The sequence below is a fragment of the Micropterus dolomieu genome, linkage group LG01 (genome assembly GCF_021292245.1).
Source record: "Micropterus dolomieu isolate WLL.071019.BEF.003 ecotype Adirondacks linkage group LG01, ASM2129224v1, whole genome shotgun sequence".
Lineage (NCBI taxonomy): Eukaryota > Metazoa > Chordata > Actinopteri > Centrarchiformes > Centrarchidae > Micropterus > Micropterus dolomieu.
Window position 1 is genome coordinate 1,827,403 of NC_060150.1, and position 14,547 is coordinate 1,841,949.

Sequence of the window (14,547 nt, forward strand, 5' to 3'; positions counted from 1 at the left end):
TGTTTGTTGACAAGGTTCTAGTAGGCTTTTAGGCTGTAGTCGTCTAGGTTCTAGTTGGTTTAGAGAGAGTTCAGGTGGTCTTTTAGGTTCTAGTCTTCTATAACCTGGTTCTAGTGGCCTTTTAGTGAGGTAGTAGCGTTTTCTTAGGTTATAGTTTTTTGGGGTTTTTTTTATAGTTTTTACTGTTGGTCTTTTAGACGGTTTTAGTGTTTGTTGACAAGGTTCTAGTAGGCTTTTAGGCTGTAGTCGTCTAAGTTGTAGTTGGTTTAGAGAGAGTTCAGGTGGTCTTTTAGGTTCTAGTCATCTATAACCTGGTTCTAGTGGCCTTTTAGTGAGGTAGTAGCGTTTTCTTAGGTTATAGTTTTTACTGTTGGTCTTTTAGACGGTTTTAGTGTTTGTTCACAAGGTTCTAGTAGGCTTTTAGGCTGTAGTCGTCTAGGTTCTAGTTGGTATTGTGAGGGTTCTGGCAGTGTTTGAGGTTCTAGTCTTCTATAACCTGGTTCTAGTGGCCTTTTAGTGAGGTAGTAGCATTTTCTTAGGTTATAGTTTTATGAGGAAGTTCTGTTGGTCTTTTAGACAGTTTTAGTGTTTGTTGACAAGGTTCTAGTAGGCTTTTAGGCTGTAGTCATCTAGGTTCTAGTTGGTATTGTGAGGGTTCTGGCAGTGTTTGAGGTTCTAGTCTTCTATAACCTGGTTCTAGTGGCCTTTTAGTGAGGTAGTAGCATTTTCTTAGGTTATAGTTTTATGAGGAAGTTCTGTTGGTCTTTTAGACAGTTTTAGTGTTTGTTGACAAGGTTCTAGTAGGCTTTTAGGCTGTAGTCATCTAGGTTCTAGTTGGTATTGTGAGGGTTCTGGCAGTGTTTGAGGTTCTAGTCTTCTATAACCTGGTTCTAGTGGCCTTTTAGTGAGGTAGTAGCATTTTCTTAGGTTATAGTTTTATGAGGAAGTTCTGTTGGTCTTTTAGACAGTTTTAGTGTTTGTTGACAAGGTTCTAGTAGGCTTTTAGGCTGTAGTCATCTAGGTTCTAGTTGGTATTGTGAGGGTTCTGGCAGTGTTTGAGGTTCTAGTCTTCTATAACCTGGTTCTAGTGGCCTTTTAGTGAGGTAGTAGCATTTTCTTAGGTTATAGTTTTATGAGGAAGTTCTGTTGGTCTTTTAGACAGTTTTAGTGTTTGTTGACAAGGTTCTAGTAGGCTTTTAGGCTGTAGTCATCTAGGTTCTAGTTGGTATTGTGAGGGTTCTGGCAGTGTTTGAGGTTCTAGTCTTCTATAACCTGGTTCTAGTGGCCTTTTAGTGAGGTAGTAGCATTTTCTTAGGTTATAGTTTTATGAGGAAGTTCTGTTGGTCTTTTAGACAGTTTTAGTGTTTGTTGACAAGGTTCTAGTAGGCTTTTAGGCTGTAGTCATCTAGGTTCTAGTTGGTATTGTGAGGGTTCTGGCAGTGTTTGACATTCTGTGGAGCAGGGGTTCTAGTGGTCTTTAAGGGAGTCCTAATGCTGTTTAAGGTGTGTATTCAAAGAGGTCTTAGTGCAAGTCCTAGTGGGCTTTTAGGTTCTAGTCCTCTATGAGGGAGGTTATAGCCTTTGAGGAGGTTGTACTCCTACTACTACTGCTGCATTTTATAGGTTATATTAATTAATGAGGAAGTTCTGTTGGTCTTTTGGTGTTTGTTGGCAAGGTTCTAGTAGGGTTGTAATCGTCTGTGAGGAGGTTCTTATAGGATATTTGATGATTGATGTTCTAGTGGCTTAGGGGCATCTAAATGTCTTTTGAGGAGGTAGTAGTGGGCTTTTGGGATGTCAATCAGGAGGCTCAAGTGGTCGGGGAGGAGGAGGTTCTGTTTATCTAAGGGATGTTCTAGCCGTTTATGAGGAAGTCCTAGCCGTCTTTTTTGAGATTGTAGTCCTCTATGAGAAGTTCTGGAGGTTGTGGTTCTAGTCTAATCAGTTAGTTTAAGATAAGGTTTTGAGACCAGAGTTTGTTGTCTTGTCAGACTGTATGTGTCTGTATGTTAATGAGGGATGATAATCAGCGATTCCCTGAGTTTGTGCTCGGGCGCTGTGATTGGTTAATTAGTTGTCTTGCAGAAAATTGGTGCGGGGGTTTGAGAGGCATCGTCATGGCGACAGAGATGACGTCACATACTGTTGTTCTCTCAGTGTAGAACCTGCTGTGTGTCATTTCATGAATGAACTTGAATTAGGATGGATCTAATGACTTCATGAGTCAGTTTATGAAACTCCATCAGACCTGTATCACCTGTCCATGAGCTCATCAGCTGCTTAATGACCGAGTCACAACACTGCATCACAAGAACCTTTCAGTTTGGACGACTTTACATTTGTAGATCCTAGAACCTCCTAAAAGACCATTAAAACCTCCTTATCCAATAGAACTTCATCTTAAAGGTCACAAAAACTACTCATATGACTCAAACCTTCCTTGTAGATAACTAGAATCTCGTAAACCAATGGAACCTCCTCAAATACCCAAAATAAAAAACTCCTCATAGACTGTAAAAGATCACCTTATAGACAACTGGAACGTCATCTTGGACAACTAGAACTTCCTTTTAGATAAAAAGAACCTAAAAGATCATTAGAACCTCCGCAAAATAAACTAGATCCCCATTACAGAGAACTAGAACTCCCTCTTAGACCACTAGAAACGCTTCATAGATGAATAGTTTGTAAAAGACCACTAGAACCTCCGCAATAACCAATATAACTCCCTAATGGCCAAATTAGGGGGTTACATTGGTTATTGCGCTCAGAGGTTCAATAGAACCTCCACAGAGGCACGGCTCTACGCTAACATGTCCTAAATGAGGAAATTTAGGAGCACAGCGAAAAATATAACAGAGTTTAACAAACTACTTATTATACACATAGTTATACTACATGTTTGCTCCTTTTCTTCTGAGTTGAGAATATTGGAGGACTGGAAGTGAAGACCCTTGTCTCTGTACGCATCGGCCTTAATATTTTGTTAAAGCTTTTTAAAATATTGAAACAGATGTTTTGAAAATTTGAGACATTGAAAACAGCTTTTGAAATACTGATCAGTCATCACAAAAAACTTTAATGTGATTGGTGCTCGTGTAGTTTTTGAACCACGGACAGATTCACAAAATACCGGACGAACCCACACAACCTACATCTGATGTAAACAAGACTACTGAATAGTTTTACAGCTGCTGACATCTCTGTCTTTTGTTTTTGAAACGAGCTGCTCAAGCGGCCACCGAGCGACCCGCCCACCGGGAACTCTCGGTGCTCCGGTGGCTAGCTGGCTTTATTCCTACTAGAGTTTCAACAGCTCTCATTTGACTGACACCAGCTTTGTGTCGCGTGGGCCGGCGCAGCGCGGCAGGCAGGGTGGGGGGATTATTGTAGGTTGTAGTTACTCGCACATTGTGCTCATGAATCATTTATCCGGTTCGCACGGATCGATTTTTAGGGGCATATGCGAGCAAAATGGTCGCACCCTAGAGCCCTGAGAGGTTTAACAGAACCTCCTCATAGATGACGGGAATCTAAAAGATCATTAGAACCTCTGCAAAGACAACTAGAACTCCGTTAAAAACAATTAGAACCCCATCATAGTCAAGTAGAACTTCCTCTTAGGCCACTAGAAACGCCTAATAGATGAATAGATTGTAAAAGACCATTAGAACCTCCGCAATAACCCATATATACCACAGAGGTTCAACAGAACTTGCTCATAGATGACGGGAATCTAAAAGATCATTAGAACCTCTGAAAAGACAACTAGAACCCCATCATAGACAAGTAGAACTTCCTAAAATACCATTATAATATTGGTAAAAGATCACTAGTACCTCCTTATAGACAACTGGAACCTCGACAAGAAACTAGAACGTTGTCTTATATAACTAGAACCTTCTTAACGAAGACTAGAATGTCCTCAGTATCCAACAGAACCTTATCACTGACGAAAACTTGAACTTCCTCTTAGACCACTAGAACGTAAGACCACAAGAAACGCCTCATAGATGACAAGAACCTAAAGGATCATTATAACCTCTGCAAAGACAACTAGAACTCCGTTAAAAACAACTAGAACCCCATCATAGACAAGTAGAACTTCCTCTTAGGCCACTAGAAACGCCTCATAGATGAATAGATTGTTAAAGACCATTAGAACCTCCGCAATAACCCATATGTACCACAGAGGTTCAACAGAACTTCCTCATAGATGACGGGAACCTAAAAGATCATTATAACCTCTGCAAAGACAATTAGAACTCCGCTAAAAACAACTAGAACCCCATCATAGACAAGTAGAACTTCCTCTTAGGCCACTAGAAACGCCTTTATAGATGAATAGACCTCCTCAGCCACTGTATTAAATCTGACTAAATCAAAGATGGCTGGGGGTTGTAGCTCAGATGTTCTGCCATTAAATGGATGGTTAGTGGTTCTATCACAGACCCACAGAGTCTGAACCTATGACTTGTTCAGCCGATGACTGATTGGATAGATATTTATTAGAACTGCAGTCTTGTGTTAAAAAGCTTTGTCCATCCGCCATGAGGTTCACATTTGTGGTTTTAAGTATAATCTGTTGAAGACACAGCTGTCTGTACTTACAGCCTCACAGAGCTTCAGGCATGACTGTTGACTCTAACAAACAAGTGGGACTGGAAACAGAACCTCTTAAATTCTGGTCAGAAACCAGCGATCGTGTCCTTCTGCTTCCTGTTTCTGCTGTCAGAGCTTCAAACAGCGACAGCAGAGTAAGACCGCATAGACCAGTCGGCCAACATGCCGCCTGCTGCAGCCAGCACATTCCTAACACATGACTCAACGGCAGCCCGAACATCCATCCACCACGCCCTCCAGCACAGAGGCCAGGGATGGATGTCAGGATGTCAGAAATCAACATGACAAATTGAGCGTGAATGTTAGATCCAAAATTGAATTTGGCTGGTGGAGCTGAATGAGATGAAGCAACAACCTCGACAGATGGATAAGTCAAAGAAAAGTGATTGGCAACTATTTCAATTGATTGAAGTCATTTTCAAGCAGAAAATGGAGTAATTTGCTGTTATTTTGCTGTTGGTTGGACAAAACAAGTTGTTTGAAGATTAAAATCGCTGGGACGAATGTTTTCTTACATTTTAGTAGTAAATATCGGGAGAAATAAAAGGCTACTATAAGCCCTTACAATCAGAGCTTTCTAAGAGGTTAGCTCAGCTTCTTTTGGTGCAGATGTAGATAAGGCCAAATTCAAGTCAACAAGAAGTTCATTGACGAGTGTTTGTGACTCCTCGTTTTGTGCCGCAAAAGTTAACCAAGGTTTTAGTTTCACCTGTGGCTGAAAAGTAAATAACTGCAGTGCTCTCGGTACTAACGCTGAATGAGCTGTTGATGTTTTAATACACCGTATTATGTGTGTGTTCGCAGTGAGTAACCCCATCCCGTCCAACCTGAAGTCGGAGGCGAAGAAAGCCGCCAAGATCCTGAGAGACTTCACTGAAATCTCCAACAGGAACGGACCGGACAAACTCATCCCCCGTAAAACTGCCCCGTCCTTCATTACTGTCTGTGTTTAGGGACTGAGGACAAAGAGGGAGGAGGGGAGAAAGTAGGGATGACATGCGCTTAATTAACTTATTTTATTTATGGACTGCTGCAAGTCTACTAATGTACTTTACTTCAGTACAGTTTTGAGGAACTTATCAATTTCTCCTACTTTGTAGTTCCACCTCACAACATCTCCGAGGGAAAGATTAGTACTTTTTACTGCACTTCATTTGTCTGACAGCTTCAGATTATCAATACAAACAATAAATTATGCTGCTACCCAGCAGTATATAAAGTAATTCAAATGAGCTCCACATTTACCAGCTGCATCAATAATTATAATCCAGTAATATAATATATGCCACTGTGCACATAATCTAAAACCTCTGCTGCACATATGTGCTGCGATACAGTTTTTGGCGTTTTCATCATGCATTCACAAAACTAGGCAGTTTTTAAAAAAATAAAAATAAAACAAACTGCTGTGTGTTGCAGCTCATGTGATAGCAAAGGCGGAGGGTCTGGCCATCATCTCCGTCATCAAGGCCGGCTTCATGATCACAGCCAGGGGAGGCAGCGGCATCGTCATCGCCAGGCTGGCCGACAGACGTAAGACTTCATAATGATAATTATGGGCTGTTATGTTGCAATATAATTCAGTTACAATAAAACCAGTGTTCAATAAATGTTTCATTTAATTCATTTGAATCACCAATTTATTTTGTTGAGGAAAAGGGACTGGAAAAAATATTGAGCCTAAGTCACTCGCTTCCCCTTCCGGCCCTTGGGACCTTATTTCGGGAAAAATACGTACGGTAGTCAACGGCGAGAGACAACTTATTTTTTGATCTTGTTTGAACTGAGCCCTGAATTACACACACGTTTGTCAATTTGTTAAAAGATAATTTTGTCCGTCAACAAACCGTTCAGTGAACTACATCTCTCGTCTCGCACAATATACGTCACCGACATGTTAGCACGGTAAAGCTAGCTAACGTTCATTGCTTGGTTGCCGCTAGCTGGATAACTTAGCCGTGTTCCACGCAGAAATATATCTCACCTGATGCGTTTAATCCAACGACTCTCAGCCATTTATCACGTCATCCTCTCATTGAAGTTCTTTGACGTTAGCTTCAGTAACGTTCGCTTCAGTAACGTTAGCTTTGGTCATTGAGAGAAACATGCGCGACTTTTGGGTTTGTGGTCTTTGTAATTGTGTATTTTCATAGTCCTATACTAAACTACGACTTTCTTGACTTTTAAGTGTTTATTTTAAATTTACCATCATGTGTAATTCAGAGCACAATTCAAAAAATTTGTTGTCTCTTGCCATTGACTACCGCACATTTTTTCCCCCGAAGTAAGGTCCCATGGTGGTCCACCAGAAGGGGAGGGACTTAGGCTCTCTTTGTTATCATAATAGTTCTGAATGTGAAGTGATCCACTGTATGGCATCAAATGTTTGTTCTGATCATAAAGAGAAGTTTAAAACCACAGTTAACTTTCAATCAGGATCAAAAATCAGCCTTTAAACCTGAAAGAATTAATGATTTGACATTTATCCTGATAATTATGGACTGACATTTTCGGCCCTGTCGCCCAGCCGTACGTAAGACCCCACCTGTCCGTCCACACTATGTGTTCCTGTCAGCGGTCACTATCTGGCAGGGATTCTGAAGGTTCTTCCTTCATGTTTCTGAATCCTCACGAGGTCTACAGTGACCTTATTATTTTATTTTTGGGGATGTGTTGCATTGCTGTGGTAACAAACTCCCTCAGACCTCCCTACAGCGCGGGGAGCAGCGGCGTGCAGTCATCTGATGTAATTACTCGTCTGGCGGTGACAGATGTTGGAGTTTGTCATCGTGCCAAAGCCCGGCGAGGATCACACGTACCGGACACGACGCCTCCTCTGCAGGCCTTTTTGTTGGTTTTCTGGTTTGTTTGATTTAAAACGGCAATAAAACAAGAACACTGAATTCTATTTTTAGTGAGCCAAAATATGTTTTTTACCATCCAGATCTTATCAGCATGACTAAACGCAGTTCTTATTTTTAATAGCACTTTTCACACTTCAGGGTCACAGAGTGCTTTTCATATGAATTATATTAAAGTTTATGTTTGTTTCAAAGAGGTCTAGGATGTCCTTATCTCATATCTACAAACTGTCCTGGGCAGATTGTGATAAAATGACTTCACTCTTGAGGGTTTTTTCTCACTGATGTAGACACTAATCGTACTTTTACAGAAGAGAAAGTAGAAAACGATAGAATGCATCTGAACACAGAACTAGATGGAAAGGGTTGAGTCCCGCTGTAGTCTTCCTGCCATGTTTGTATCTGTGTGATTTATACACCTGACTGAAGGACGAAAACAAAACTCTCTTCTATACCTATATTTATTAACTAATATTTTTTATTTTACATGCGCTGTAGAGGCCAAACAAGTTCCTGCATTATAGACATATCTACAATTACAAGTGCTGTGTAATTGGCTGCTAATCATGTTTAGTTTCTAAGAAAGAGACAACATCTCTACTACAAAAAGCTCTTCACAGCTTTATATCATACATGCACTGCACGTGGAAGTATTCCTGCAAGGCTGCATTCAACCCACAAAGGGGGTTAGGGCAGCCTGAGAGGCAAAACCCAGGGCACATAACTTAAATCACTGTATGTAATGCAGGGAGGCACTTGTGTCTATTTCTTATTAAAACAGAAGGAAATAAATAAAACTGTGGCCTCCCTCCTCGTCATTAATGTATCTCCACTCTGTGTGTTTGTGTTCAGGCTGGTCGGCACCGTCTGCCATCGGCATCGCAGGTCTGGGAGGAGGCTTTGAGATCGGGGTGGAGGTGAGTGATCACGTGTCCGTGACGATGTGTGAAAATCCTACCTTTTTGATATTTTAATGATATTAGAGTGGTTTCAGTGTGTGTGTGTGTGTGTGTGTGTGTGTGTATATAGTAAAATGTCTGTATTTCTGGTGTCAAGCTGTTGTATTGTTACCGTATGTTTCTTTGAGGTGATGTTGAAACATGAGAAAATGACATTTGAAGAAAGAAAGAAAGAAAATACATAGAGCGGGGTGATTTGAGCCTGCGGGGAGGTTGAGACACCCCTTGTTTCTCGGCAACCAGAGATGAAATCGGTCATGTGACCACTCATTTTTTAATTCATCCATTTTACTCTCTCTGTGATGGAGAGAGGCCCATGGACTAAGTGATGAGCACATTTAAGATCAAAAAACTTTGGAGTCCTGACTGGTTTGAGAAAATCTTATGCATATATTTAGAGCTTTAGGAAGTTACAGTATGAGGCTATACTGTTAGCATGGCGTTACCCTTAAACAGCTGGATGACACATGGGGTAATCCAAAGCTTCTGTGTTAAAGTTAGAGGTGTAAACACCAACACACCCCCAGAATCAGCAATAGGAAGGCTAGCTGCGTGGCTAACGGAGTAGCTAGCCGCAGCTGCTGTTAGCTGTAGTTAGCGGCTACCCGTAACATATAAACTCTGTAAATTACCAAAAGTGGAGGCAGAACTGCCGGAGGACATCAGAGGTAAAACCAGACAATATTTTCTCCTTGTACTCTGATCCAGTTCAGTATCCGTTGATGCCCATTCTCGCATAGCAGGCCTTGATTCAGCGCTGTGCAACTAGGCTGTTTTTTTTTTTACTTTAACACATGTAAACATTTTCTAGTGGAGACCCTAAATACAAGTATGTCCCTGACAATGAGTATTCTACGGCACCTTTAAGACAGCAGAGTATTTCTGGCTGGAGACATGACAACAGTCTGAAGAGGTCAAAACTTTAGCAACACTATAAAGTATCAGAAACAGCTTTATTGCCAAGTAGTGTTTTACACATACAAGGAATTTGCTTTGGTGATAAGGTGCTACATGTAGACATAAATAAACGTAGAAATATATAAATATGGAATAAACAATGCAAGTTATAAAAGAATAATAAAGAGAATAGAGAAAAATAATACAACTATTTGCAGAGAAAGAACAAAGTCGCTGATGTGTTGTGCAGACGTATTGCAACGGAAGAGAATACTGTGTACATAAATATATAAATTGACAATATAAAAATATAGAACAACAAAGATCATCAATTAACAACAAATATGTCCTTGTGAGAAAACCAACACGCACTTGTCTCGTAATAAAGTTGTTGTGGGAGACCCGTGTTCAAGACCACCAATGTGTCCTTGAGCAAGACACTCCAGAGGCGTGCAACCTCTGACACATGACAATTGTAAGTCGCTTTGGATAAACCCCTCAGCTAGATGACGGATTATGATTGTATACTACAAGTGTTGCTGTCAAACCTGATTGTCTCAGATTGTTCTTTAACACACCAACACAGAGTTTTCGAAGCAGTGCCCGCGTAAAACGACCGCATGGCGAAACATTTTGAAATGGTTAAATCAATGTATGTGTAACTCCCTCAGGTATCCGACCTGGTTATTATCCTGAACCAGCGGAGGGCCGTGGACGCGTTCACAAAGGGCGGCAACCTGACGCTTGGCGGGAACTGCACCGTTGCCGTGGGACCCATGGGCAGGTGCGCACCAGAACTCTCACTCAGTCTGTCTGTCTCTTAATTGCCCTCTAATCATCACTTATGATGTAAATTATAGTTTATGTTTTAATGCTTTATTCTGCCTCGATGGTTCATGAGACGCCCGAAGCAGAACCAAAGAAACCACTGTGGCAGTTACAACATCAGATGTGATTTATGTGTGCGAGCTTAATTTTAGAATAGAGGTCGGTGTTGTTTCAGGGCAGTTTGACAGGTTTTGGCGGGCGCGTGTGCATTTGTTGGCAGGTGTTGGTGGGCGTAGCCAGGTATTTGACTTGCAGGTAAATGCTGCTATCAGAATAGCTGTTAACGAAGGGAGCTGCAGGCAGAAAGAAAATTAGGTGAGCTTTGACGGGGACACTAAATTGTCTAGACTTAAACCTGCCAGCTTCTCCAAAACAAGAGGTTCAATTTTTACAAGTGTTATTTGAGTAGATAAACATTGATCTTATATACGGACAGCGAACCCGGTATCATGTTTCAGCTTTTCAGAAATAACTTTTAAATATTCTAGATGAGAAAGTATTTATAAATAGAAAAACAGAGGACCTAGGATCCTGCCCTGTGGAACACCACAGAGCAGTGGAAGAGCATTGGTCAGAGCATTAGCTGTTTGTGAAGGCTACAAAGATTATACGACAGTGCTAAAAATTTAAAGAGCACGCCACTGATTTAGCATTTCAGACCCACAACATTGTCAGAGTCATGATGGACAGGTAAAGAAAAGAGAGAATCAAAATTGGTGCAGCAGAATCAGAGGTTTCATCTTTTTCCTTGTCAAAATGAGGCGCCTACATTACCCACAATGCAACTCGAGCACCCACACTAGGAGATGGAGAGCCTAAGTCCCTCCCCTTCCTGTAGACCACTGTGGGACCTTACTTTGGAAAAAATATGTACGGTAGTCAACAGCAAGAGATGACAAATTTTTCGATCCCGTTTTGATTATACCCTGATTTACACACGTTTGTCACTTTCAAAATACATTTAAAAGTCAAGAAAGTCACTGTTTGATGTAAAACTGTTGAGGTATCAGACTGTGAAAATACATAATTACAAAGACCACAAACCCAAAAGTCGCGTATGTGAAGTTGTAATTTTTTCTCTGTGACCGAAGCTAACGTTATTGAAGCTAACGTCAAAGAACGTACATGACAGGACGATGTGATAAAAGGACCAAGAGTCGTTGCATTAAACACATCAGGTGAGATATATTTCTGCATGGAACATAGCTAAGTTATCTAGCTAGCAGCAACCAAGCAATAAACGTTAGCTAGCATTACTGCGTTAACATGTTGGCGACGTATATTGTGCGAGATGAGAGATGTAGTTCACTGAACGGTTTTCACACAAAATGACACGTAACTTTACTGTTTTAGGACAAACTGCTTTCTTGACGGACAAAATTATCTTTTAACAAATTGAGAAACATCATGTGTTTAATTCAGGGCTCAGTTCACACAACATTAAAAAATAAGTTGTCTCTCGCCGTTGACTACCGTACGTATTTTTCCCGAAATAAGGTTCCAAGGGCCAGAAGGGGAAGCAAGTGACTTAGGCTCTCTATTGGTGTGTGTTATGCTAGTAGGCTAATGTAGCCAGTAGCTCACTTCTTTCTAACTCCACACTTCAAGGATTAATTGACGATGTCCGTGGATGCGTGGTATAAGTACACACAAAATATACAGTAGAGTCATAGAGCAGAACAGGTAGGGTAATCTTCATGGAAAACATGAAAACTTTCTTTTGGCTTATCTGACTGTAACAAAATTAATTTAAACATAAATTAGTTGATTAAATCACATAAATAATGTGCAAGTTCTTTCCCTGTATTTCATCAAGTTTAATGCTGAACGTTCAAACAAAATGTGTCTCCCAGACTTTTATCACCACAAAGCATTCCTGCACATACTGCCTCTATCTGCCTCTGTGATTCCGGGTGCTTCTGTAGAATAACAAGCGTCGGGATGTTTGATGTACGTTCAGCAGCGTGCACGTTTTCATGTCAGGTTCAGTTTCTGCTTATTTATCTGGGCTTTGTGCTTCTTTTTTTTCCTGGTTAATTCCAGTGCGACCACACCAGGGAAGGTTAGATATTTATAATGGGTTGCTTGTTGTGTGCGTAGTGTTTGTCTAGAAAGAATCGCTGTGATGTTACTCCACTGGTGCCACAGAGCTGATGGCCTCCTTTATCGTTCTGTCTCTCAGGAACGTGGAGGCTGACGTGGCCATTCGCAGCACGGCGGCGGTCTTCACCTACTGTAGATCCAGAGGTTTGTTTGCTGGTATTTCTCTGGAGGGATCTGGTCTGATCGAACGCAAAGAAACCAACCGCAAGTACGTACAAAACCTGTGTCTTAACGCCCACCTTCACTCACCGTCTCTTTGTTCAAAGCGTTGTTTGTGTGAACATAGCTCCATATGGCTGCAGGTTCTACTCCCAAGACATCCGTGCGTCGGCCATTTTGAACGGCGATGTGGAGCCGCCGCCAGAATGTTACGACCTCTACCACATCCTGGAAGAGTACACGGAGGCCTACACGACTGACTGGACCAACAAGAACATGCGCTCAAAGGTAAATCACACCATTTACACACGAACGTTTACAGCTTAAACCAAACATTAGCTACTAGAACGTTTTGAACATGAGCAGAAAAGCTGCTGAAACACAGGAGCTGTTAAAGTCCAGGAGTTTCTAGCTGAATTAAAATTGAATAATTTGTCATTGATGTGAAAAGGAACCACAGTCACATTTAAAGAGGTTACTTCTCCAAACAAAGACACAAAGAGGAGTGAAGACTGAGTCGCGACTCAGCAGGGACGATGTTTCAGGAGGAACAGATCTGAGAGCAGCACTGACTTGGACTCTGTTACAGCTGGGCTATAGATTTTGAATCGTCACCTGAATTATGTGTAAAGAAACTGGTGCAGAAAAATTCATCAGAATGCAGGAAATTAAGTGTTTACTGTCTATACATTTAAAATTTAAATTTCAACCGGTTTGTATTTGGATTTTCGTAACATTTAATCTGTTTTGGATGGATTTTTGTTTTGAGTCTGAGATTATTTTAGCCTGCAGTTTTTGATGGGTGTTTTTTTCCAAATCAAACAAATGTTGTCTGGTCATAAGTGAATCAGGGCTCATTATTAATCTGCCTTCTGAAGGTTTTTTGCTAATTCAACATCTCTGCATACATTCAGCTACTGATATATAATTAGAATATCTAAATGTTCAGGACCCCGTTCATCTTTTGCTACCTTTTTTTATAACGTGTACCTTTATTTAAGTTTTAGCTACAGAGATCCTTCAGACTTCAAACGGGTCACCGGACACGGACCAACTTTCATTCAGCTTTTGAAGTCTTTCAGGGTTTTTTGGTGTTGCTTTTCTAGCGATGATGTGTTTCAGCTGTAGGACCGATCTTTTTCTCTCTCCAGTCTGTTCGTCCGTCCCGACCTCCACCTCCGCCTCTGCAGAAGCGTGCAAGCAGCTTCCAGCAGCCGGCCAGCAGCTTCCAGCAGCCGGCCAGCAGCTTCCAGCAGCCGGCCAGCAGCTCAGGTAACGCCTTGCCAAAACAGAGCTCTGATGTCCGAGCTAAACGGTGTGTAATGATCTGTGTGTGCGTGTGCAGGAAGAGGAAACGCCCTCTACCCGAGCATCTCCGTCTATAAATCTGAGACCTCCGGTGAGTTTTACCTTCCTCCATCCTCACGCTGGTTACAGCTGTGCTTGTACCTCCTTCTTTCTTTCCTTGTCTCCTGCTTTTCTTAACTAGTCAGGGCCTTCTTTCCTTTTTTACTTCCTTTCCTCTTTCTCTACCTCCTTCTTTCCTTTTTTACTTCCTTTCCTCTTTCTCTACCTCCTTCTTTCCTTTTTTACTTCCTCTCCTCCTTCTTTCCTTTTTTATTTCCTCTCCTCCTTCTTTCCTTTTTTATTTCCTCTCCTCCTTCTTTTCCTCCGTCTTTCCTTTTTTTTTTCCTCTCCTCCTTCTTTACTTTCCTCTCCTCCTTCTTTACCTCCATCTTTCCTTTTTTATTTCCTCTCCTCCTTCTTTACCTCCGTCTTTCCTTTTTTATTTCCTCTCCTCTTTCTTTACCTCCGTCTTTCCTTTTTTATTTCCTCTCCTCCTTCTTTACCTCCGTCTTTCCTTTTTTATTTCCTCTCCTCCTTCTTTACTTTCCTCTCCTCCTTCTTTACCTCCGTCTTTCCTTTTTTCTTTCCTCTCCTCCTTCTTTACCTCCGTCTTTCCTTTTTTATTTCCTCTCCTCCTTCTTTACCTCCGTCTTTCCTTTTTTATTTCCTCTCCTTTCTTTACCTCCGTCTTTCCTTTTTTACTTCCTTTCCTCTTTCTTTACCTCCGTCTTTCCTTTTTTATTTCCTCTCCTCCTTCTTTACCTCCGTCT

At 41.3% G+C, this 14,547-nt stretch overlaps 1 protein-coding gene across 2 annotated transcripts in view; it reads left to right on the forward strand.

The window, feature by feature from the left end:
• Positions 1-5,431: 5,431 nt before the first annotated feature.
• sh3yl1 (SH3 and SYLF domain containing 1) overlaps positions 5,432-14,547 on the forward strand; it is a 13,767-nt gene continuing 4,651 nt past the window's right edge. The window contains exons 1-8 of one of the 2 annotated variants that reach the window (XM_046051376.1): positions 5,432-5,538; positions 6,043-6,156; positions 8,337-8,401; positions 10,012-10,124; positions 12,351-12,479; positions 12,574-12,718; positions 13,582-13,678; positions 13,773-13,829. In XM_046051376.1, the coding sequence (XP_045907332.1) occupies positions 6,102-6,156; positions 8,337-8,401; positions 10,012-10,124; positions 12,351-12,479; positions 12,574-12,718; positions 13,582-13,678; positions 13,773-13,829 (661 nt within the window). In that variant the 5' untranslated portion in view covers positions 5,432-5,538; positions 6,043-6,101. Of the gene's footprint in view, positions 5,609-6,042; positions 6,157-8,336; positions 8,402-10,011; positions 10,125-12,350; positions 12,480-12,573; positions 12,719-13,581; positions 13,703-13,772; positions 13,830-14,547 lie in introns of both variants that reach the window. The other variant, XM_046051368.1, reaches the window with a different exon arrangement.